General features: G+C 43.0%; 1 protein-coding gene across 3 annotated transcripts in view; it reads right to left on the bottom strand.

The window, feature by feature from the left end:
• KIF2A (kinesin family member 2A) overlaps positions 1–24,705 on the bottom strand; it is a 513,057-nt gene extending 488,352 nt beyond the window's left edge. The window contains exon 1 of one of the 3 annotated variants that reach the window (XM_078675133.1): positions 24,377–24,705. In XM_078675133.1, the coding sequence (XP_078531259.1) occupies positions 24,377–24,440 (64 nt within the window). In that variant the 5' untranslated portion in view covers positions 24,441–24,705. The remainder of the gene's footprint in view (positions 1–24,376) is intronic. The other 2 variants (XM_078675134.1, XM_078675135.1) reach the window with 2 other exon arrangements.
• Between the last annotated feature and the right edge of the window lie 2,053 nt (positions 24,706–26,758).

Raw genomic sequence — 26,758 nt, 5'->3', positions numbered from 1 at the left:
TTCAAAAAGCACACCACCTTACCCAGCCTGCCTACATGATAGCCCTGGATGCAGAGAAGGCCTACGACAAGGTCTCTTGGCCTTCCTCCATGCGATGCACACCTCCTTCAATTTAGGCCCCTCCCTTTCCAAAATGATCCTCGTCTTGTATGAAGAACCTAAAGCCAGGCTAAAAATGAATAGGCAATTTATCAACACTTTTAACCTTCAACAAGGCACCAGGTAAGGATGCCCTCTCTGTCTCTTGCTATTCTTACTAACACTAGAACCTCTTCTTGAATTAATTAGAGATGACTCTCTCATCCCCAACATTCCTTTCTTTGCAGGCCCACAGAAATTGCCCGCTTACACCGATAATATACTACTCTTCACCACAAATGTGGAATCAGCTGTCACATCATGTCCACCATCAATAGGTACTCCAAAGTGTCAGAATAGTGTCTTGACAAAGAAAAACAGAAGTACTACCTCTCAAAGTCCAGTGCAATAGTTCCATGATCAGTACCTTTGGACTTAAATGAGCCTCTAACACATTAAAATACCTAGGCATATGGTTCACCCAAAACCTCAAAGACTCCATGGTCCTAAACGAACAAAAGATATTTGACAAAATTAAGGACAACATTGACAAATGGTCGAACAAATTTATCACCTGGTGGGGAAAAACAGAATCCATCAAAATGATCATTAAGCTCATTATCTTTTTAATTAGTATGTCATATTATGTATGTATGTATATATATATATATATATATATATATATATATATACACATATATCTATATCATACTGGCGGTCGCCAGTAGGTAGATATAGTTAGGACCTCGTTTCCATAGAAAATCCACAACATTCTAATTGGAATAACTTTGGCGCTGGTGGACGAATCTTTTTTTTTTGTTAAATACTTTTTATTGAGGTTTTACAAATCAAATCCCCGGTGGGGGTGATACATTACATAAGTACCAAACATTTCACATATGCAGGGGTTACATAGTCATCCATTTATAGCACAAACTGTATTTTTCTGTGTCTTGCAGTCTTGGGCTCGGCCAGCCGTTTGACACCCAAAGGTCCACTGGCGTGTCGACTGGTTAAGGTGTTCCTTGTGTGAGTTGGTATAAACTTTTGACCTCGTGACTATTTCAAAATACACGGTAAAAAAAACGGGGGGGGGGGGGGGGACGGGAATATGCGCCGGTTTGGAACTTCTGGTCTATATTGAATGCAAACTGAAACGGTAAGGGAAAGTTTTCCTAGTGTTGCGAGCGGCGGTAGCTGGTGGACGAATCTTCGCGAATTTCTCCAAGAAAATGGCATGCTCGGCTCCGCTCCTTCCGTGAAAGTTTGGGGGCGATTCATCAAGTGGGGCCCGAGAAAAAAGGGGGGTCTCAAAACGTGTTTCCCCATGCAATTTTCCTTAGGGGCCTTTAGCCAGGGCTACAGCCCGAACGGCTGAACGGAATTACACACAATTTGGCAGAGAGGTAGAGTTCGGTAAGCAGATTGTGCTTTTTGTTAAATGGTGTAAATCCGTTCAGTAGTTCCTGAGAAAATCAAAAGTAAAATCATAGCGATATCTAGAGACGAAGTACAGAATGCGTACCAAAATCCGTACAATTACGAGCATGAGCTGCATGCTGATTGGATGTCAACTGTCTGTCAACACTCCAAACCAGGAAGTGTTGGCAGCCATCTTGTAAATCGGTAGCACCGAGTCACAAGAAAACAGTAAAAGAAAGTTGAAAAATAAGGAAAGGGGGCAGGGTAGAAACATGTTGATCCTCTAGGCCTGCTCAGGGGGTCCCACATGGATGTTTAGGCGCAAACATTTATTTTTTTTAAATAAAAAAAACGTGTGGTACGCGTATTGTACTCGTACGCGGTGGAAAAGGAAAAAAAAAAAAGTAGAAGTTAGTTTTACTCTTAACTAGCTCCCAAATCCCGGGGTCCATTTTTTTCTATAATGGGGGGCTTGGAAGTGTCCAAGAGGAACAAAAGAATGGGAAAAAAACTAATGTCGAGGACAGCGATGCTCCTGCGTTTTATCAGGTCAATAGACTGTTTCCCATAACACAACGTTTATTGCAATAAATGCATAGAATGATAACTTCACCAAAATCAGGATTAATTTGTGGGTGTGGAGTGCTTGCTGAAATTGCTGCTGCAGCAGTTGATGTGTTTGGTGCAGTAGCAGGTGGGTTGTCCTTCAACCTCTGTGTTGCAGCTCGAGCAAAGTTGTTGGGGTGTAAGTTCTTCACGTGTCGCTCCAGATTTGGATTATCCACGGTATCATAACGTTACTTTTTAGCCTGTTTAAGTTTGAGGTTTACATGAAATAGTATGCTATAGGCAGATATGGATCTTTAGGCAGCCCTTATCTCCATGAAGGTTGGTTATTATCATTTACATATAGGTGCATGAGGGAGGGAAAAGAAGTCTATCTGAATGGCGAGGATTGCACAATAGCACCAGATCACTCCTTAATTTGTAGACACATACTATTGCATGGCTCTTGTAAACAAGATGCGCCTAATTTGGCCTGAGTTTTGAAAGGCACTCCGACACCTGCTATCATACCAACTTTCAGTTTACTGGAAATGTGAGTTATTTAATTTGAAATAATGCAGATTGTTGTGCAATGTTAGCAGGCATCGGTTACATGATTACGGTAACTGAGCGTGTAGTTTGCTATATAAAAAAGTTGTGTTTACTCCTCTGCATGGGAAGCTGGATGATTCTATCGGGCCGTCGATTCCGACCTTGAAAGAAGAGTCAACCAAATGAGCCGTATAAGAGCGCTATTGTCTCAAAAAGAGGTCGCTCTTACATCTGGTAGAGAAACATTTGTCCTTCACGTGGCAAATACCCGCATTGAAGTGCATGCATTATTAAATAACTGACCTGTCCTTGTATTTTGGGGAGTTAATTTAGACTATCTTTAATGCTATATTTGGTGTCTTGTCGGCATTTTTCCATTCGATTTTTTCCAGCGTCGTTGGTGGATACCCCTTAATACTCGCATTAGTTGCCGGTGTGCTTCTATTAATTTGTTTACTTAAATATGGATGCACATCCTGCAGCACACGACAATATTTCTCGGTTGTTGCTGGTACGCAACCGAATGCTTACTTATTACGGAGCGCTGCCTCTGGCTACATTGAGTGCAGCTTATGGATTATCGTTTTGATTTTCCTTTTTCACGTGCGTTCAACCTGTCTTCCATTGCCTGAGCTGCGATTTCGACTGGGCCCTGGATTTGTGTCTCTGCAGTACAATCAATCAATCAGAGCATTTGTATAGCGCACTACTCACCCGGAGGGTCTCAAGGCGCTAGGGGAGAGGGGGTCCGCTACTGCTCGAACAGCCAGGTCTTGAGCTGCTTCCTGAAGGCGAGGTGGTCCTGGGTCAGGCGGATGTGGGTCGGGAGGGAGTTCCAGGTCTTGGCGGCGAGGTAGGAGAAGGACCTTCCCCCTGTGGTGGCTCTTCGGATGCGGGGGACGGCGGCGAGGGCGTGGCTGGTCGATCGAAGCTGGCGTTTGGGTGCGTAGAAGTTGAGGCGACTGTTGAGGTACCCTGGGCCTTGGTTGTGTAGGGCTTTGTGTGCGTGGGTGAGGAGACGGAAGGTGATTCTCTTGTTGACCGGGAGCCAGTGCAGGTATCTCAGGTGTCTGGAGATGTGGCTGCGGCGGGGGATGTCCAGGATGAGTCGTGCTGAGGCGTTCTGGATCCGCTGGAGTCTCTTCTGGAGTTTGGCGGTGGTTCCGGCGTAGAGGGAGTTGCCGTAGTCCAGGCGGCTGGTGACGAGGGCCTGGGTGACCGTCTTCCTGGTCTCGGTGGGGATCCACAGGAAGATCTTGCGTAGCATGCGTAGGATATTGAAGCACGGATGAGGAGACGGCGTTGACTTGTCTGGTCATGGAGAGGGAGGAGTCCAGGATGAAGCCCAGGTTGCGTGCGTGGTCTGTTGGTTTGGGTGCGCTGCCTAGGGCGGGGGACCACCAGGAGTCGTCCCAGGCGGAGGGTGAGGATTCCAAGATGAGGACTTCCGTCTTGTCAGAGTTCAGTTTCAGGCGGCTGTTCTTCATCCATTCGGCTACCTCTTTCATCCCTTCGTGTAGGTTGGCTCTGGCGGTGGCGGGGTCGTTGGTGAGGGAGAGGATCAGCTGAGTGTCATCGGCGTAGGAGATGATGTTGAGGTTGTGCTGGCGTGCGATGGCTGCGAGGGGACTCATGTAGACGTTGAAGAGGGTTGGGCTGAGCGAGGAGCCTTGAGGAACGCCTCAGATGACTTCGGTGGCTTCTGATCTGAACGGGGGGAGGCGGACTCTCTGTGTCCTTCCGGCGAGGAAGGAGATGATCCACTCCAGTGCCTTCTCCTGGATTCCGACGTTGCTGAGGCGCTGTACTAGGGTGCGGTGGCAGACTGTGTCGAAGGCCGCGGAGAGGTCTAGGAGGATGAGGGCCGCTGTTTCTCCGTTGTCGAGCAGGGCTCGGATGTCATCGGTTGCTGCGATCAGGGCGGTCTCTGTGCTGTGGTTGGCCCGGAAGCCAGACTGCGAGAGGTCGAGGAATCCGTTCGTCTCGAGGAAGGCGGCCAGCTGTTTGTTGACGGTCTTCTCGATGACTTTTGCGGGAAACGGGAGCAGCGAGATGGGTCGGTAGTTCTTGAGGTCGGTGGGGGTCGGCTGATGGCTTCTTCAGTAGGGCGCTGAGTTCGGCGTGCTTCCAGCTCTCCGGGAAGGTAGCGGTGTTGAAGGAGGTGTTGATGATGTCCCGCAGGTGGGGTGCGATGATAGCGTCAGCCTTGTTGAAGACGTGGTGGGGGCAGGGGTCGGTCGGAGATCCGGAGTGGATGGAGTTCATCGTGCGGATGGTGTCTTCGGTGCTGATCGTGGTCCAGGCGCGGAGGGTGGTGGTGGGGGGCGGTGGTTCGGTTGTGGCGTGCGTCGGTTGAGTGCTGAAGCTGTTGTGTATGTCCGCGATCTTGTTGTGGAAGTAGGAGGCAAGGGAGTTGCAGAGGTCTTGCGAAGGGGTGATGTCGTTGTTTCCGGCGTTGGGGTTGGAGAGCTCTTTAACGATGAAGAGTTCATACAGTGTCTCCCAGCGCGTATTATGACCAGCTGATGAGCCCCTTAGTGGTTCATGACTTGCTCTGTTCTGGCGGCGGGATTATGGCCTTAACAGCGATACATGGAATAATGGGACGTTGAAATGTTTTTGCAGCGGGCATGACTTCTTGGCACGCAGTTACATTGAAGATGACCCGAGTTTTCCTCCGATGGTGACAGAGGCTCCGGTCGTTGAGGAACATGTATGTTCATTCCTACGATTGAATTGGATGGCTGAAATGTTTTCAGATGAGAACTATGACTTCCTCTTGGAGGCTGTTGCTACATACTGTGCTTATACGCTGTTGGAGTAAGACTTTTGATGTTTCTTCCTATTCTTTATTATTTAGTTACTGCTTTCTATGAAACAGCAAATAATTTTTTTTGCAAATATGAACTTGACTGTGCTTTTCAGGCTTGGACTCTGCGTTCGTAATTAGTCCACGTTTATATCACGTGCTTCAATCAAGGAAGGGTGTCGTGGGGCTAAGGCTTGCACTCACACCGTGTTAAGTTAGCATGGGTTTATTAGAAGCTTAAACGACATTTTTGCTTTCCTGCTCTGCTTTGCATACGACACGCACTTGCGATATCGTTTAGAGAAGGCTGAGTATTTTGATTCAAATGAGAATCATTTGTTATGCTACATTTCTAGAGTGCTTCGCTAGTTTAGTGTGAATAGTGAGAGCATGGAACATCAAGGTTATCTTGGAGACTGTGTCTGTTATTCGGAATGATCCTCGCACATTAGACCCATAGCACATATGCAGCTGTGGCCACCTCTTATACTGGCGCGTTTAATAATGCACTGTGCAGGCATGATTACACACAGTTGGAGAACATTCGTATCATGACAGTTTGTGCAGAACTCAATGTGATCAACTACTGCGGAGTACCAGGGTTCGCCCATGTAATCCTATGAGACCTTCTGTAATTATAAACTAACTTGCTAGGTAGGGAGTGTGAAATCTAGGTATATCTTAAATCTCTTTCCCTTTAGCATTATAAGATGCTTTCTCCTTTTGTATTTTATGGAATGGTAACAATGCGGACAACCTTGTTTCTGATAATATGTTTGCTTGTATTATCTAAGGTACTGTGCATGAGATTACGGCGTTAGCAATAAACATTTCAAACTTGCACGTGTCTTTATTTGCTGCTTGTTCTGGACTGGTGTAAGACTATAACGAAAGAGTGCTCTTGTTATCCACCTTACTTGAGGTAATCTAAGTTGCATGTTCTGGGTTGACTAGTTACTGGTGTTTATGCTATAGGACGAAGAACCAATGAGTCACTGATTGCTAGTCTGTTAGGGGGTTTGGATACTACGGTGGGTTTTGGCACACTGTAATTCACTGAAAAAAACCATAGGTTTCACACACGTTATAGTTAGAAATTAGTATTTAAAAAACCTTAGAAATTCACTGAAAAAACCATAGGTTTCACGCATGTTATAGTTAGCTGGACATTTCACTCATACAAAACCTTTGAAATTCCCCCGTTATAGTTAGTTCAGCTAACTATAACTCGCGCACCCGCAATGCAATGCTGATGACGTCACATATTACATCACTCATGACATGGTCAGTGACATCACTGATGACATCACTGATGACATCATCCTTGTGACAGAGTGGCAGGCCTGCTCTCAGTGTAATATAACCGTTGATACACACATTCAAAAATAGAAACTAACATTTTCAAATAAATTGAGATTCCAATGCCACTTACAACAACCTATACAGTAATTCCACCATCTACATACGCATCCACTCATTCACCAACAGTTCTATATAGTCACTCATACATGTACTCACTCATCATATGTACTCATACACCTATACATGCTGTTACACACCAACACTCATCCATAGAGTTACTCACACACATACTCACACATGCAAATAAACTATCAAACATCCATTTACTTGCATATACAGCTATACACCCACCTCTATACTTACTTCTACAGAATCGTACACATACTTACTCTCTTAAACAATCACTTATAGAAACACATACTTATTTATACAGGAACTCTTACAATCTCCTGGTCTCACATATACTCACTTATATACATTAATACTCACATATACTAGTTTAAAACATATGTAGTTACTCAAAGATACTATTGAGACAGTCATTCACTCACTAACACACCCATACACACACTCACCCACCCATACAGCCCTGCACACATGCTGTCTTCAAAATACATACAAACAGTGAGTCACCCATTCATTCATCTATGCGGTAAGAAATACCCCCCACCAAACCATGCAGACATTCAGGCACTCATAGTGATACTCAAAACCAACTAATAAACCTATATACACACACTCATGTAGCTACTCACCAACCCATGTAGCCACTTATACACAAAGTGAGAGACTGATACAGATATTTACATATTTAAACATTACTCACTAACCCATATATTCACTAAGATAGAATTAATCAGTCAGTTATACAATCAATGTTACGCAAAAAAATCATCCGTTTAGATACTTATATACCCATTTATTCTTCCATCGACCTTGATATATACATATATAAAACATATTTAATTTTCAGAAAAACACATTCACTGGATGAAACCAAAGACTTCCAAAAAAACGAGGTGGCCTAAACCTACCAGACTACAGGAAATACGAACACTCTTTCCTTGCAAAACAAGGAAAAGAGTGGTTTCTACCCACTTTCCAATACTCCTCCCTCCTGGCTCGAAAAAGGTTTGGCTAAATCACCATCCCTCGCATCCCTTATAAGCTATCAAGAAAATCAAACCAGAACACTCTGCTAACATACTTTTATGTACACCACAGGCACTACACAAAATCGATAATTTACCCAACAAAATTCACCACTCGCACTAAGCCTCTTTAAAGCAAAACGAAAACCTGAAGGTAGAACACTATTCATTGAGAAATGGGCACAAAATGGCATAGTATCGGTAGGTGAGACTGGCACCCCCTCAGAACTCATGCCCTTCTCCCAGCTCAAAATGGAGCTTGACATCAATGATATGTACTTCTTTCGCTACTAAGTCTATGCTAACCAAACCCATCCAGGCTATATGGGAAACCCTACTGGCTAACCGTAGCGACACCCAAGTAACAATACCAGACTGGTAATCCATATGGGAAAATATTACCACCAACAAACTAACCCCTTCACTGGCACAATGTCGCTACTGGATTGCCAATATGGCCCACTGGACCCCGGCCAAACTTTATAAACTAAGCCTCCGCTCCTCAGACAGCTGCTGGAGTTGAGAGAAGGAAACAGGGGACTTGAGACCTGCTTTGGGAATGTTCCTTTACTGAAATGTGGTGGAAAGATATCAGTGAAGCCATATCATAAATTCTTCAAATAAAGTGGGCTCCAAGCTGAGCGGCCATTACACTAGGTATTCTTCCACTGGAAGTAAAACAAACACCGAACAAAGAGGAACAAATCTTTTGGGATATACAAGTTACAACTTGTCTCAAGGTCATCCTCTCATCCAAATTGCCCTCCCAAGCCTGGTGGGAATGGATTCACTTTACAAGAGGCGCATTTAACTTACTGAATGCATATCTTAAGCCCTCATCACAGTTTAATGGGAAAATCTGGACCAAACTATACAACTATATATCAAACTATCCCCAACACCCAAATTAGGGGACACTCCTACCTACTCCCCCTTGCTGCCTGTCCCCATCTCTCCTATACTCCTCCCCTCCTACCCCCCCAGTGCTTACATCTCATCCCTGACAACTTCTGACAATTCAGGTCACTCACTCTTTCTGCCTCTCTATTTTCCTTCAATCCACACCCATCGCTACACAAAATAGGACACCTTTCAGACCTCTCTCACCAACAAACAATTTGTGCATCACATCAAAACTAATCAACCGAACCTCTTACTAGTACACCCACACCATCTACTCTTTGATAAGTAAATCTTATTGTTTATTAACTATAATATTGTCTTTCACTCAGATTATCGGTATATCCCCTTGGTTGGATTGCTCTATATGTATTGTCTCTCCTGCATTTCCTGTGTGCAAAACCTAATAAAGACTTTTCTGAAATAAAAATGCAACCAAGCACTTAGATTTTCCATCAGGAGGGACACTTTAGCATGTTCATTTGGTTATAATCCAGGACAATTGAACCACCAAACTTTCAGACGAAGAATGAATGGAAAGATATGCTAGGACAGACAAAGTAGCATTGAACGAACATAGAGCAATATGAGGAACTAGAGATATAGACTGCACCTTCTCCCAAGCTTCTATCATGACCTTTCAAAGCCTCCCTAAAAGGTAAGAAATGTTTTTAGATACAATCTCCATTGACAGGAAAACTTTACTTGCCTAGACAAAGGCGGAGTAACATTTGCCTCCCCCCTCCATTAGAAAAATTGGCATTATCCTGTGAAAACCTTCTGTTATTCCCTTTCAGACCTCTGGTATTTTGATGTCTGCTGTGTGGAGACTACCCAATCAAATCAATCAATTAAGAAATTTGTATAGCGCGCTACTTACCCGGAGGGTCTCAAGGCGCTTGGGGGAGAGGGGTCCGCTACTGCTCGAACAGCCAGGTCTTGAGTTGCTTCCTGAAGGAGAGGTGGTCTTGGGTCAGACGGAGGTGGATGGGGAGGGAGTTCCAAGTCTTGGCTGCCAGGTAGGAGAAGGATCTTCCTCCCATGGTGGCTCTTCGAATGCGTGGAACGGCGGCGAGGGCGTGGCTGGTCGATCGTAGCTCGCGGGTGGGAGTGTAGAAGGTCAGGCGGTTGTTGAGGTACCTGGGGCCCAGGTCGTGGAGGGCCTTGTGTGCATGGGTGAGGAGTTGGAACGTGATTCTCTTGCTGACGGGGAGCCAGTGCAGGTCTCTCAGGTGTCCGGAGATGTGGCTGTGTCGGGGGATGTCCAGGATGAGTCGTGCGGAGGCGTTCTGGATGCGTCGGAGTCTTTTCTGCAGTTTGGCTGTGGTTCCGGTGTAGAGGGTGTTTCCGTAGTCCAGTCGGCTGGTGACGAGTGCCTGGGTGACCGTCTTCCTGGTTTCGGTGGGGATCCATCGGAAGATCTTTCGGAGCATGCGTAGGATGTGGAAACATGATGATGAGACGGCGTTGACTTGTCTGGTAATCGAGAGGGAGGAGTCCAGGATGAAGCCCAGGTTGCGTGCGTGGTCCATTGGTTTGGGTGCGCTGCCCAGGGCAGGGGGCCACCAGGAGTTGTCCCAGGCAGAAGGTGATTATCCAAGGATGAGGACTTCCGTCTTGTCTGAGTTCAGTTTCAGGCAGCTGTTCATCATCCACTCGACTACGTCTTTCATCCCTTCGTGTAGGTTGGTTGTCTCATGGAGTCTCACGTTGCATGCCATGCTTAAATTGAATTATGAGCTACAATCTGTAGTGACCACCATTTATTATAAGGCCAGATGTCTGTAGACAGCTAGGGTAAGAGGTTCCAAGTTGATTGCAGGGGTCATGTAAGGCAAGTGTATGTGTACTGTACATGCTGCATGGGTGTATTATGGGGAGCATGGCATATATCTGCAATGGTTTACTGCGGGACAACAGTAATTCATTTAGGCTCCCTGTCTCGCGATTGTATACAAGATGGAGAGAGCATTCAAGGTCAGGATGATTGCAGGAACATCCCGGAGTTCCTATGAAGGCCACCACAATCCTGTGAAAACGAGGAGGGAGAGGTGTCCCTTTCAAGTGAAGCAAGAAACATTCCCTGCCCCCTACCTGCCTTATTCTCTCTCAGAAGTGTTGTCTCTGGTAGGATTAGAGGTGACCAAGTAAGGAAGCCTTTTCCCTTTTTTTGAGCCTTTGTTTTGCCTCTCCCTGAACGGGAGCTCCCACCCTTACCTGTCTGTCTTGCTGTCACTGGAAGACAAATACAGCGGCTTGACCGGTCTGAGGGGGAGGGGCACAAAAATGCAATAATAGCCTGAAACAAGATGGTGTAATAACTTTTTGAAATTTACATCTGCAGAAGCACAATAAATAATGGATAGAACCCCAGTTACGGGTGTTAGTATTCTCATGGGCCAGTGACTGTATCAACTTAGTAGGGTGCATAGGAATTACAAGTGTCAAGAAGTGGCTAGACCTGCTGTGGAAAAGGTTCTGGATATATGCCCTACAGAAGGAAGCCACCTAGAAAACAATATCAAAGCAGTGCAGGAAGGACAAAGCACCGAGATTAATCAATCATGCAAGGAGGTCAGAAGACCCCAGGAAGGTAGGGCAAGAGCCCAGTACAGGAGAGAGAATATGGGTCCCCTTTACAGAAGGGTAACTTTTCAGAGCTGCTTGCTGCAGAATAACTTTGGGGAAAGGTCCTGAAGTTGCTGCCTTTGAAGAGGTTAAAGTGTCCTGAGGGATGCTACACAACCGAGGCACAAAAGCAAGTCAAAGAGGACCTGCCCCTGCGTTAGTGAAAAACTGACTCTGGCTAGAGTTTGGCGTTGCTTTCAGATGACGGCCAATTGTTAAATAGGACATGCAGTTCCTCAGTTCTCCTCAAAATTACTGTTTGTTTCTCAGGTGAGCCACTCATGGTTAATGTTTAAATGCATTAATCTCTACCTGAAGATTGGTTAAGGTTTCTTTATAGAAAGGTCTTAGGCTAATGTTTGGCGTTAAGGCTTGTGAGTTGGGTTTAACAAATGTGAATATATGTCAAAGACAAGAGGCATTTCTTACTGAGAATGTTTTTCTTACTAAGATTACAAAGTCTATAGAGCTGTGTTGATCATGAATTGTTCATGTTATTGCCACAGGAGAGTTTATTGATATTACGGTGTTTCTTATCAGGGCCTTCTGTCGTGCAGGTTGTCCAAGGGAGTGTATTTTTTTTTTTTTTAACAGATGAGATGCTTTGGCAATCTACATGCAAGATAAAATAAGTCACTCCTCCTCTACAGTGACATGTAGTTTGGTAAAAGATTGTGGTACCGTTGTATTGGAGCTCTTATAACAGCTTCTATGATTATCCCACTGCTCATTATGTCAGTGTTTGGATTCCAGCAAGGCTCTGTTTATGCCACCTTTCTGATTATATAAGCTTCTCAACATACCATTTGTGTCAAATCGTTGACTATCACAGGCTTTATGTATGCAGACGTTCTACTTATGTATGAAGTCTATACAAGCCACTTTATTTATCTTTGCAGGAGTACGAATTATACCTGCGGTCCAGGGCCTATGTTGCCAACGGTGACTCAAAGAGACTGGCACAAATGGTAATCTTTGGGAATATCACTTACACGGACTGTGCCTCAGTTGCATTGTTTGCCATAACTACGCATATATTAATCGCTCTATATCAATGACTGGACATTTACTTTGAATAGGTAAGAGTTGTGCTGCAAAGTCTAAGTCAAGTCTGGGTCAAAATATTATGGGTCAAATTCTCAAAGCTGAAGCTGTGATGTGAAAGGTTGTCTTACATGTGTTACAGTTAGTTTCAAGCTCATAAAAGAAGATTTCCGTGTGGGCAAATATATTAACAGAGGCTGGAATTCCTAGTAAGTGTGAGCACAACCAGGGTCAGACTGGTACTTCACATAGGCCAGGGCAGCAAAATAAAATGTGACCCCCATTAGCAAACAAGAGAGCTAAAAAAAAAAATGGCATATCAGGCTACTTTTGAACTTGTAAAAGCTGTATGGGTATTTTGTAAGTATTGGGTAAAAGGCATGCATGGGTTTGCTCTGCGGTCAATGCATATGGTAATATCAGGGGAATCAAAAAACAAATGCCCACCAGGTTATGTCAGGCCAACAAACCTCAAAAACAAATCTGCTCAAAAAAATATAACAGCCCACACACTGCATTTGTCATATCAGAACATTGGGCACTGCCCGATTGCCCTAGTAACCAGTCCGAACCAGAGCACAACCAGAAATGTACATGTTAATGGGCAAGGTAATTCGCCAACTCATTCACACTCAGAAGAGGTGGTATATGTACACCTGACAATGGTCAGGATTTTCCAGGGTCGGATGAGATCCTCCCAATTTAAGCAGAAGGTGGAAAGAAAGGAGAAAGGAATCTGCATTCATCACATACTCACATTAGCAAATACATACTTGTATATTTGTTCATGAGAAAATGGAATTCACAAACGTTTGCTAGAATTAGTTCTTGACACCTACAACTGTAGTAGGTTTCCAAGCCTACTTCTGTAAACTGAACAGAATTCCTGAAATAATGCACACTCATGCAAGGTCTCAGACCCGAGGATGCAATTTTTTAACTTTCTTTAAAAATAGGGCCTTATTTTTTTATGAATTAGAAACAATTGCATAATATGGACTCTCCATCAAGCACCGTTTCATTTAAGAATATCTTTAAAAAATTGTATTTAAAGTGGACCTCAAGAATTGCATACTAGTTTAACAAAGTTCACTCTAACCTTTGTCCGCCTTTTTCAAGTTGTAAGTAATTTTAGGTGTATTTTATTTTGAAATCAAATAATCACTAAGCTTACTTCCATTTTTCCCAAGTCACTTATATATAAATCAAAAAGCATTCTAGGATCATTTTAAGAAACCACACATTTTTTTGTTTTGAAAATATGCATAAGGTTTTATATTGGAACAGCTGTCTGGTAATGCGAGGTGAGTTTACAGCTTCCTTTATTTCATAAGAATGCTTCTATCAACGACAAAGACCTTGAAGTAATGAATCAAATATACAATTGTAAATAACTTATACTTGTAGGTACATATGTTGATACCTTAGCAGCAGACAATCTTCTATCCCACAACCATACTGTCCACATTACACTGGCAGTGAAACGGTTGCTATAAGTTTTTTTAGCAAACATTTACTCATTAAATGTTTCTATTTTGTAATGTCAAATATATTCAACTACAGTTTGGTACCCTGGCTGATTGCCTTGGAAATTAGATGCGCATTAAATTATCATATAGGCTTTGCATGGAATTTTTCAAACTTCATTTAGTTTATAACCCAACGTGTCGCGTTTGAACTTCCGTAGTTTGCCTTCCTGTAACTCTATCATTCTCTGATAAAGAGGAACCAGAATTTTTGGAATTTAGACCCAAATCAAAATTTCAGGCACCAGTGTCACATAAAATTCTTGATGCTTTCGAAAATGCCGTTAAAAACTACTTGGATCGTCTAAATATGAGCAAATCCAAAAGGAAGAACCTATCAGTGTATGATAGAAGTATAGTCAAAGGACTTCAAGAAAATACAAACATACTGATTCAAAAGGCAGATAAGGGAGGAGCCATCATTGTTATGGACAGGGCCATGTACAATCAAAAAGTGGACGAACATGTGGCAGATACATCTACCTATTTTGAATTAGACAAAGATCCCACTGAAGATTTAAAAGGTGTCCTCCAAGGCATTTTGACACAGGCGCATGAATTAGGTTACATTTCAACAACCACTAAACAATTCTTATCCGTTCAGTACCCCAGGAGACCACGTCTCTATATGCTCCCCAAGGTGCAAAAAAAATCTACGAGATCCACCTATGCGTCCCATTGTGACTGGGTGTGATACCATTTTTTAACCACTCGGTCAATATATTGACAAATTTCTCCAGCCATTTGTTCAAGAATGGCCCTCATACATATAAGATACTAATGATTTTCTTATGAAATTGAAGTAAATCAAGATGACCAATCAGATGCTTTTGTGTACAATCGACGTGAAGTCGTTGTACACATCCATCCCCCATCAATCCGGTCTGGAAGCCGTGGAATGGGCTTTGTTGCAACAACCATCAGTAAAGGCAGATAAAGTTTTCATTTTGGAACTACTACACTTTTGCTTATACCACAGTTACTTTCAGTGGTCGACCAAGTTCTTTCTTCAACAAAATGGAACATCCATGGGATTTGCCGGGGCACCTGCCTACGCAAACACCTTCATGGCGAAGTTTGAGGCAGATTTTGTTTACAGTAACAGCTCCTGGAAAGAACGAGGGGTCATATACCGCAGGTTCATAGATGATATTTTTGTATTGTGGTCCGGATCAAGGGAAAGTCTGGAGTTAGAGAATGGAAGACTGAATCAATGTATAGAGCACATCGAATTCACTCACACTATTAGCGAGAAATAACTACCATTTTTGGATGTGATGATTAATATGATAATAAGATTTGCAAATAAAAACGACAGTATTCAGAAAAGAGACAGATGTGAACAATTCCTTATTATTCCAGAGCTTTCACCCTCAAAATTTAAAGAACAATTTACCTGTGTCACAGTACATGAGAATAAAGAGAATTTGTTCAAAAGAAGAGGATTTGGAGAATACCCTGACATTACAACATCAAAGATACAAGGAAAGAGGTTATCCAGATGAAGTCCTGGAGAAAGCTAGGAGCTAGGAATAGGATTCAGACATACAGTAGAGAAAATCTTTTGAAGCAGAAACCCAAGAAATTGTCTGAAAGGCACGTTTTTGTCTCAAAATGTTCTACCTCATCACAAAAATTGAAGAACACGATTAATAGACATTGGGAATTATTGCAAAACGAAACAGATTTCAATGGTATTTTCACCAGTAAGCCCATTTTTGCCAATACGAGATCGAAAAATTTGAAAGAGTTATTGATGACACTCATAAGACAAGCAGAAGTGAGTCATAAAGGAATGAAGAAATGTCATAACTGCGTTCATTGCTCTAATGTAATAGAAGGCAAAAAGTTGCATCACCCACGAACAGGAAAAGAAATGACTTTACACTATGATGGTGATTGTAATTCAAAAAATGTAATCTATTACATAAAGTGTCCCTGTGGAAAAATGTACGCAGGGAAAACAGAAAGAAAGTTAAAAACTAGAATATCAGAACATAAAAAGCACCATAAGGAATAAAAATCTCAAAAGTAATTTGGTAAAACATTGGAACGAAAACAACCACAACATATCCCAGATCAGGTTTTCCATACTGGAGATAGTGAAAACATACGAGGGGGTTGATCTAACCAGATCCCTCCTCCAGAGAGAAATATATTGGATTAGAATCCTTGAAACACAAGAGCCGAGGGGACTCAATGAAAAAATAGATTTGATGTGTTTTTTATGAAATTTCACTCTGAAACTGCTAAAGGTTGATGCCTGTATTTTGTAACCTTGTATTACAATTGTCCGTATGTTGTAAATATTGTATAAGCTGTTTTTATGAGCAGCTTCTCTTTTCTCTTTCATTTTCCTTTCTTTAACACTTTCCCCTCTATGAGCACTTCATTAGTCTAGTTCAGTATGTAGACACCGAACCCCACTTCAAAATGGCGCTCGCGATCACTTTGTAGTCTTGAGTAGTGCTTTCTCAGTTTTTAGTTTTGGAAACTATGTTTGTAAGGAGAGTATGCACGGACGGTCATCGAATGAGGCAGGTTGCCGACCAGCGGAGCTTTGTAAAAACGCGAGGGCGAGTTGTTACATAGAGGCTGTCTAAAACGGAGACAAGACCTTAGCGAATCGTTGTGCTACTTGGCGTTAAACAATTGTGGTATGAACTAGTAAGATCCGAGTGAGATTGTTGTTCCCATATGTTTTCAGGCAACGGAACAGTCTGTGGTGGTGATAGCCGGGTGACACTCAAGAGGTGGTTTTCTTCAAAGAATGTTTTTTGCAAGGTAAGACGGCCGTCCTGGCATGGTCTTTAGGTGGTAAAGGAGGTTTTACTCTTTGATAATATGTAACGTTCGTTTTTATGATTTAGGTCTGTTGAAAGTTCACGAACATGAGATCAGTGAGTCCAGTCTTTTTTTGATCTTTTTTTGACCTTGAGCACACAGAGGTGGGGAACAGGGTTCCTGCTTAAAAAACTCTTTACACACTCTTTGCTTTACATTTTCTTTACATTTTCGATGCCTTGTACCTTGTGAATCTCTGATGTCCAGCACATTAAAAAGTTGAGTAATTGAATATTATATTTAGTCCACAGGCACCTGATGAAGAGCTCGTAGAGCTTGAAATGCATTGGGCCCAAAGAAGAGTCGTCTAGGATGACGTTTTGAATTCAATTTTGATTCATGTTAATAATGTACCAGACTTATTGTGATTGAATACAATACTGTTTTGAATCGTTTTTGATTTGAGTTCTATATAAAATAATTTTTGAAGTTCATTGAGTAAATATGAACGAGATCATGTGAATCGCTGTGTATTGATTATTTTGTTATACAGAAAAAAATTGAAAAACGTACAGTGTTGTTCTTAAGTTTGAACCACATTAGCAACAGTGCATAGAGGTTAAGTGTGTCTTTCACTTAAGATAGGTATTCAATGTTCAGGCACGGTGAGGACAAACGTGCCACCTCCGTAGCACGCTTGGTTTAAAAAGAAAATTACAGTGAAAAATGTCATTTTACATAGTTGCTAAAACAAATAAAAGGAGTGCTTCTCTTATCCATTACGCATTTTGGATTGTTGCTGTGTCAGATAGAAAGGAAGGCCCAAAGTCAGGGCAAAAAATAAATGTAGAGCACGCAGCTTTTAGGTTCCGAGAAGGGGTTTAAAAAGAAAGAAAAAAAAAAAACCAGAAGAAGAACTTTCTGCCAGTTGAACGGGTTGACTTGCTGTATCCCCAAACACCCGCCCCATACAAAGCTGTTTTGTTCAGGGGCTTCTTGCCAAGTTTCATCGTAAAATTAGACAGTGCTGTAGTAGCTTTCATGAAAAGATAGCTCCCTAGCATTAACTGTTTGCTTCCAGGAGCCATGCTTCTCAAACAAAAGACCAAAATAAGAAAATGTAAAAGTAAAATTAATCTTTTAGCCGCCAATCGTAAGGTCACGACACTTCGCTGGTCTCTTTCCACATTTCATTGCGTACGTTTTCCTTAACCCCTTGTGTGGTCATGACGAGACCAGGCCGTCATGAGTCACAGTTGAGCTGTGCTCATGATGGCCTGGTCTCGTCATAACGCCGCCGCTCTGCCCACGCGCGAATAATTCCCCGCCCGGGCGGGGTCGTGACCAGGCCGTCATGAGCACAGCTCCACCGTGACTCATGACAGCCTGGTCTCGTCACGAGCACCGCGCTCACCCCCCGTACCGTGGGGGAATTAGCCCTTCAGGGAAGGGGTTAAGTTAATTAATAGGCCTAGATCCTGCTTATTGTCAACAAAGCAGGTGGGTAATCGTTGTAAACCTAGGGAAATTTAGGCCATGAGTATGCCCTTGTCAGCATACAGAAGGGCCAGAATCGGTTGTTAGCCGATTTGTGGGAGATCACTACAATTCCCAGATAAGACGGTACCCAAGCTGTTAATAGATAAACAAGAAGGGTGCGAGGACACAGCCCTGTCTAACTCCCCCACCTATAGTAAATGAACTGGTGCATTCTCCTTTAGGGCCATACTGCACCCTGGCCTCCTCCCCAAGTAGAACTCCCACGGGAACTGTATTAAAGGTAGGTCCACGCCAAGCTCTGTCATAACTGACCACAGATTACCATGTAAAACGTAATCAAATGCACTAGACAGATTAGCGAGGGCTAAAAACATCTGATCCCTGTTGATCAAAGTGTCCTTTCCTACTAAAAGGTTGAGATTTAATCCTTGGTCAAATGTCCCTAAGCCACTTCAAAAGCCATATTGGAGGTCGGAAAGAAACTTGTTATTTTTAGCCCATACTTCAAGTCTGTTCAGAAAGATACGACCTACCACTTTCATCAAAGAATCAAGTTGTGAGATCAGAGGGTTGCAGGCTGGATTAGAACAGCAGATGGGAACAATTAGTGATTCTGAAAAAGTATTCAAGAATACAGAACTGCAGCACGTCCTCAACACCAGAATCAATATAGGGCCTCAGAGAGGTAGGTTTGCCTTATATAGGTCGACAGGTATACCATCGGGTCTCGTGCTTTCGGCCCTTGCTAGCCATAAGAGCTCTATTAACCTGGTCTAAGATAAATGTAAGACCAACAGGACTACGAGGAGAGTCCACAGGTAAAGAATCTACGTTGGGGTATACCATTGCTACCGGCACCATGCTGGGGTTAGAGTATATTTTAGTGAAATGTGTTACCCAGTCAGTTTCGGTAACAGAAATCTCTATTATTGGACCACTGTCATCTCTTAAATAAGGACCTTTAATAGTCCGCCAAAAAGCTTCACCATCCTTATTTAGGCTGGCTACAATAAGGAACTCCCAAGCTTCGTCCTTTAGGGATTTTTTCCTCCCCTTTAGGGCTAATTTGTACTCGCGTCTACACATTTGTACTTCTTTTTTTGCACCTTAGATATTTAGGGAGAGCTTCTTTAATGCGTTTACAAGCCTTGGAGAAAATGGTGTCAAATTAGCCTTAACTATTATAGGTAGGTTGTCACCTAGATACCATTAGAAATTACTTAATCCCCTTCGTAATAGTAAGGAAGTTCTTAAGAATATCATTGGAGCTACCAGCCTCCTCCAGGCAAGTCTGAAAGGCCGCTCTGTATTGAGTTAATAAACTTTCCAGGAGATCCTTTGAATTTACCTGTGTCCAGCGTAGAGCAGAGACGTTACATTTTGATAGCTCTATATTTTACACGAGGCACGATTTATCCAACTTTACTTGTTTCATCATGCAGCTAAGATACAGTTTAATACGCTGTGGAGAGTGATCACTCAGAGAAATACTGTGTGTGGTAAAATTGGATAACAATGAGGAGAACCTGTGAGACGAAAGAATGTAGATGGATGACAATATTATAGCCTCGTCTGTTAAAAGTACATTTAAATGTAACTGAAGGATCACACATTTCATTACACAAAAAGCTAAGTCATAATTAAACAGCAATTCCTTTAGCTTGTCACTGAAACCATTATGAATAAAATGTGATTGAACGTAATCGTGGATGTCCATCAAACCACAGATCTTTTTGGAAGGCAATAGGCCCAAGTAAATATTTACATTAACACCCTAAAGTATAGTAGCTTCCTTCTTGCGATTCCTACAGATGGACTCCAGGTCTTGTTCCAGCTGCCCAAGAAAAATCAATACATCGGTAAACAGTGCGTTATTGTAAAAATTAACCAGACAAACTGACAGTAAGATGAAATTTCAATGACAATGATTTGAAAATAAAAGGTGGTCATTACAACTGAGATATTGGAAAACAGAAAATAGTTAGAGATATAAATGCATAGTTCATCCTTAGTTCTGCAAGCTTTAGGAGGCACCGCTGGATCATGAAAAGTTATGAAACCATTAATATGATCAGGCTCAATGGCCCAAGTCTCCTGGAGACATAACATCTGAAAAATGGATACAAATTTCAGCCATTCTGGGATGTTCGCCTATACTCATAAACTTGCCACATTCCAAAATAGAATTCTATAAGTAATGTGTTGATCGACTGCTGCAGGACATAAATCAGAGATTGGAATATTAACCAAGTTATGTAAAGATGGAGAGGGAGGAAGACATGGCATATAAAGGCAATCATCTGCTTCTAATGGTAAATTTGACTGAGCCCCTCTAATCACTATGACTTGTTCGTTGCTTGGTAAAGTAACCTGAGTTGATTCAGCAACAAGTGAAGTAACCTCGTTTAATGTCACTAAGCTGGTAAAATGGTTGTAAGTTGGAATAGCAGAGTGAGATTTAGGGGCAGTAGTCTAAAGAGGGGCCTGGATACGAACAGTGGTCAAAGGTAGGTAAAATAGCCAAACAGTAGAACGGATATTTGGTTTGGGAACACTGATAAGGAGTTAGTTATACTCAAAATTGTATCCACTAAACTTAGGGACACAAAATTGTATCCACTAAACTTAGGGATTCAAAAGAACACATTCACCAGGTAGTGTTTTAGTACCCCATGAATCCATTTTACCCTTCTGCCCATTTTGAAGTTATCAAAGAAGGCCTCTATTAGGCTAGTTTATTGCCCAACCCGTTGAAGGACTTATTTCTTAAAGATTCAGATTCTACTCTAGATAGGAGGGGCGCATTTGCCAATATTATGACATTGGGAGTCGCTTTGGGAGGTAGGCCTAGAAAATCTGAAATCCTACAAGCCGTTACCATGGCTAACTCACTACTGGGTTGAATGTTGGAAGATGACAATGGACGCTTGTGGCTATTCGTAGGCAAGATAATAGCACCACAAACAGGACTGTGTGGAAGGGTGGACACCCAAGATACAATGCGTGGGCATAACATTAGCATTGTGTGTAGAAATCTGTGGTTCTGGTTGATTGCCTGTAACATGAGGACGGCTAATGGAAAGAGAGGAAGGAACCACACTACTAATGGGTAGATGGGAAGTGTTGTTTTAGCCTTCAACAGATCACGTCAAGTAGTAGTAAGGCTTTCTACATGTGTCAATCTAGAAAAAAGTCAAAGTGGAAGGATGCTTTCTCTTACAATAAACTGTCTGAGTTTAAAAACAAAAGGCACAAAAATAAGCAGCCAGCAGACTAGGCCCAACCTCCATCTAGAGCTCACCCTTGAACCGCCAGTGCCAAAAGCAGTGGAAGCAGGTACGGATGATAACAGTATCACTTACCTTCTCCCCTTGTCACTGATGACAGCCGCCACCACCACCACCCCAGACACTGAAAATAATCGTATTTGAGAGGCACTCCCAAGCACTGTCCGAGCAACATGCTCAAAACACTCAACGCAAAACAAATTTAAGCTTCATATTCAGTTAGGAGGAGTTTCATTGAGCCCATTTTAAGTATCATGATTTTGCCATTTATGTAGTGTTGCCTAAACTCTGGGTCGTAGTCCAGCTGATTTTTGTTGCGCTACGCTTCAAAGAGAGGTCAAATGACATGCTGTGTTTTCTGATGTCTAGGTTTTTTTAACATGGAGATTGTGGTCTACAAACTCCTCGCTTTACAGTCCGAGAAAAAAAAGTTACATGAATTATGTGACAATCTTCCTGGGGTACATGGAGCGTGAAAGGAATGGGTGTAGGATGTAATTTTTTCATAACTACTAAGTGTAAATAACTGTACCCATTAATCAGTTAGGAAAGCAAAAAATCAAGTACTTTTTTGTAATTATGAAGTGTGATGGAAACAGATTTTAATAGGATTAACAAACCAAGATACTTTACTTGGCAATATAGTTTGATCAGCAAAACTGTATGTCAGTGCACATTTGGTGACTATCTCAATGGAAAATGTGATGTCTGTAAATGACAAATGTACTACCACCCAGTGCTTTAGTAACAATTAAAAAAAACTCATGTCAATTTAAAGCTAGGTGGGTCTCAAAAGTTTGTTGTACTAAAAAGTGGGAAGTGGTTCTAAAAAGTTTAGGAAGCACTGCAGTGCTCACTGTGATGAACAACCAGCACTGGCCTTAGTTTGGCTGCACCAATCCAGGAAATTAATATATTTATACATAGTCTTGGTTACAGTCATGGAACTTCCTGCACTATGACTTTTCTTTAATTAGGAAGTTTGAACAGTGTTCTACTGGTTCAACTCCCCAGTGACTTTTTGCTTATTCAAATATATAGGTAGGTAGTACTTCCCTGTGTGACTTTATTGCAGATTGAAAACTACAATGTTGGAATTTAAATTGCTTGTTAAAATCAAGAACTAGACAGTGGCTTAACTTTTATAATGAACCACAATTTTTTGAATTTCGGTCATACTTCCACAATATCAACCACAAAGGAAGAGCGCATTTTCCACACAGCAGGAGGCTGTTTCTACTGTCTAGGCGAACTAAAGAGACATGTTTGAAGTATGTGGTATCTGACAGGGTATCCGAGGGTGCCAAAATAATGATGGCTATAATATATCCTTAGGGAATATACACAGCATACATTTTCATACGATTTAGTGTAGAAGTATAGGAATTGCCCTAAATTTAATGAAACCTTAAATCCAAGACCTAAGTACTAACGTATTTGCTCAAGTCTTAAGTGTTGGGGGTATGTGATTTGTGGCATGTGATGACAGTGATAATTACTTGGTTCTGCTTTTTTTCATAAACAAACTGCTTCTTACAAGAAAACATTTCATACAATCTAGAACTTACTTTCATATAATGAGGGTAACAAGGAGGAGACAAATTATGATAGAAGGTCATCGGAAAATCCTGAACTTGTTATGATTCCTCATATGTTTATTTATTTTTATTTACTTATTTAATGCGATTTTATATAGCGCAAACATTACCCGAAGGTGTCAAAGCACTTTACAAAAGAATCAGTTGCGTTACATAAGGACTTTGGATTAAATGAGTTACATAAGAGATATAAACAGGAAAAAAATAGCAAATGTACAAGTTGTAGAGTCACTTAAGGAGGAGATACAAACAGATAAAACTCTAAAATCACATAGTAATGGTAGTAAGTACAAAGGTCTACTACATATACTAGTGGTTAGAGTTATATATACACACAAGTGGAGTGAAAAGTTGCAAATGTACAAGTTGTAAAGTCACTCAAGGAAGAGATACAAACAGATACATTCTAAAATCACATAGGAATGGTAGTAAGTATAAAAAAGTATACTACATATACTAGTGGTTAGAGATATAAATATATACAAATTGAAAATTTACTCAGGATTACATTTTAACAGCGATTAGGCTTTGACAATTATATATTACATACGTCCTACATAAACCTATGAACGGAACTCACATTCGCAGGCTAGTACACAGCCTTTCGTCATAGAAGACTTGCTGGTTCTTTTAGAAAGAACTGCGTAATATAAAACCTATCGAAATCCAGGAAACGCACCAGGAAGAGCGATGTTGCCACCTGAATATCCAGCAACCTGCCTTACAATGGGCGATCCATGGATTGAAGCTGTCCTTTGGAAGTCAGTACGCATGCGCACACTAAACCCAGCCGGCACTTCCCAGGCGTATTTGAATGAAGTGGAATGAAAACGAGCCGGTCACCGGAGGGAGAGGCTCTGCAGTGCAGAGCCTGCCGCCTTCCTGGGTTCTCGAAGGGATAGATGCTACAGAAACATCGGCATATAGACCTCGGCTAGGCGTCGGCTGCGGCGGTTGCAGCAGCCAGCTAAGCCGGGGGGCCAGGAATAAGCGGTGCAGCGTTGAAGATGCTTCTCAAAACGAGACGCTAAGTCCGTGACCTAAAGTGTCTACTGCAGCTGCGAGAGAAGCGCATGGACAGTGCACCGCAGACAGAGCAGGGCAGAAACCAAGACAACCACAGGCCAAAGAAGGAAGATCCATAGGAGGGGCTGCCCTGCTACAAGGCAGTAGAGATAGGAGGAGCTGTCAGACAGAGGGCTGTAGGGTGCTCAAATGCCGGTGAATGAATAGGTCTACATGCACTCACCATCGCTGCGCTTGATCTCCACATAAATCCCGATCTGCATCTTCCCGAATACGGCGGCCGTCATCCTGCCGCATGGGGGGCTCTTAGGACGACTGAGGGCTCCCGGCCTCTCCGCGGCGAACACACGATCTCCTCAAACCCAACAAGACTGGGGAGCGGCAATAATCCCGGCGGAGAGGAGGGGCGCATTCGCCGGCGGAAGATGAGACCCGGCGCCCAACACAGGAGGAGGAGGCTCGGGAGAAAATGTAACAGAAAGGGGGCCGGGCAGGCTGAGGGAGGAGAGGCGGTCACTGCGCATGCGTAAAATAGCCGTCAGTGCGCGAGACAAAAAACTCAAAACATAGACGGCAAGGGATGTACAGTTCAGAGGAGGGGCTACGTCACACGCACCTCGGGCTACGCAGGGTTTGGCCGTTGTACCATGTCTGAATCAGGCACAGTTAGTCATTATTCCGTGATAGTGGCGGCATTATTGTGCCTGAATTCAATATGGCGCGAGTAATGCTTTAACTCCACCCGCGGGTCGGCGGCTGTATAAGAGAGAGAGCGGGAGCCAGAGTGGGCATCTGAAGGGTAGAAATAAGAAATCGGCATCTAATTTTGTTAGGTTTATTCTTTACAAATTTAGTTGGACAAAACAATCGTCCTTCATGTTATAAACAGTAGCTCTTGATGAACAGCAGACAGCTCTACGTTGACAGAGGCAGTCCTTTCACTGGCATCGCCAACTCATTTTTGTCACCGCGTTTGCTGAGCGGTTCTCTCACGGGCAACTCATTTTGGAATTGAGGTGGCTATGTGTTGCGTGATACTTATTATGTAATGTAGCATTACCATGGTTACATAATGATGGTAGAGGAATAGGGTGACCAACTGGCATGGGTGCCTCTCTTTCACATGTATTTATAGCACCTCTTATACCTGTATAGGGTGTCCGAGCAATTAACATCATACACAGAGACAATGAATCATAATTGTGTAAATCAGTGTATAGAAAATGTTACATAAGGCAACAGGGACTAAAAGTTGTAGGATGCACGTCACCCATACTGGTAGGCATTTTGTAAGTGCTTGCCTGAAGTAGCACAAACTTAGGATCAGGAACATAACACAGTAGTTATCGTTGACTTTAATGATAATAATTAATCACTTCCCAAATGTAATGTCCCCGCTCTAGTTGTTGGTGACACGTCACCCCTCACCCATCCTGACATCCGCAGGCCAGGCGTGGCCTGCGGGGAGAGAATAAAAGGAGGTGGCCCGCAAGGGAGCAGCACTCTCCCGACCCATGACCTGGTGTCCGTGTGCCCTTTGTTTTACCCCATTACCTCACGCCCATTGCTGTGCCTTTTTCCCCTCACTTTTATCTGCTACGGAGGTGCTGACCTCCGATTCTACACTGGCGACTGAGGGTGGGATCGCAAGAAACTGATGCGGTCACCCTAACAACTGGAAATATACCCCAAAAAAGAGAAAAACTGAAGGAACTCACCGGGGCCTGACTGAGACGGCCCGTGAGAGAAGCAGTGGTGACGAGACAAATGCCGGGAAGCCGTGAGGAGGACTGCCTGCGTTGGAAACCCCGCCGGTAAGCAGCATAAAGCAGGAGCTGTGAGGGGAGACCGGCAGGGGAGGAAGTTAGATGGCGCGAACAGGGTGAGGAAGCAGGACGCTCCTCTGACGCCGCTTTTGACAACGCGAGGCCTGGCGCGCATGCGCATAATAAAAGGAGGCCTATCTGAGGCATAGTGTTGACACGCAATTCGCGTGTGGAGGAGCCGGGACGGCACCGAGGCCTGTAAAACAAAATAAAATTACAGGGGCACAGCAAAACAAGCATTGGCAGCTGAAATTTAAATAAGCCACAGAGAACCATTAATATCACACGAACAGCAACGCTTTTGAGGAGTTTTCAACAAACAGGGACAGATACCATACAACATAATAAACTCAGTCAGGACAACAGCAGAGGGGCAACCTTAACAAACAAGCATTGTTAAAGACAAACGCCACAAAAATAATCAGCAGTCATGGGGGATGAAGACGCACCCGCGGTTCCGATTCACATCCCGTTTCAGCATGCCGCATCAGGGGTTCTACCCCCATTCAGTGAACTGGCAGACCCATCCACTGCGTCTCCCCGATGGAAGACATGGATAGAGCGGCTGGAAAGCTACTTTGTGGTATCAAGAGAGACTGACAACACTATCAAGAGGTCCCTACTCCTCCACTATGCAGGGGATGAAATCTTCAAGCTATTTAAACACCTGCCTGACACGGGAGCTGCAGGAGACTACGACGCAGCGGTGAGGGCACTCAATGGTCATTTTGACCCGCAATTGAACCAAGACTTTGAAGTATTCAAGTTGGGTCAAGCAC

This window comes from Lissotriton helveticus, chromosome 2_1 (assembly GCF_964261635.1).
Source record: "Lissotriton helveticus chromosome 2_1, aLisHel1.1, whole genome shotgun sequence".
Classification (NCBI taxonomy): Eukaryota; Metazoa; Chordata; class Amphibia; order Caudata; family Salamandridae; genus Lissotriton; species Lissotriton helveticus.
This window is presented reverse-complemented; position numbering and strand designations above follow the sequence as displayed.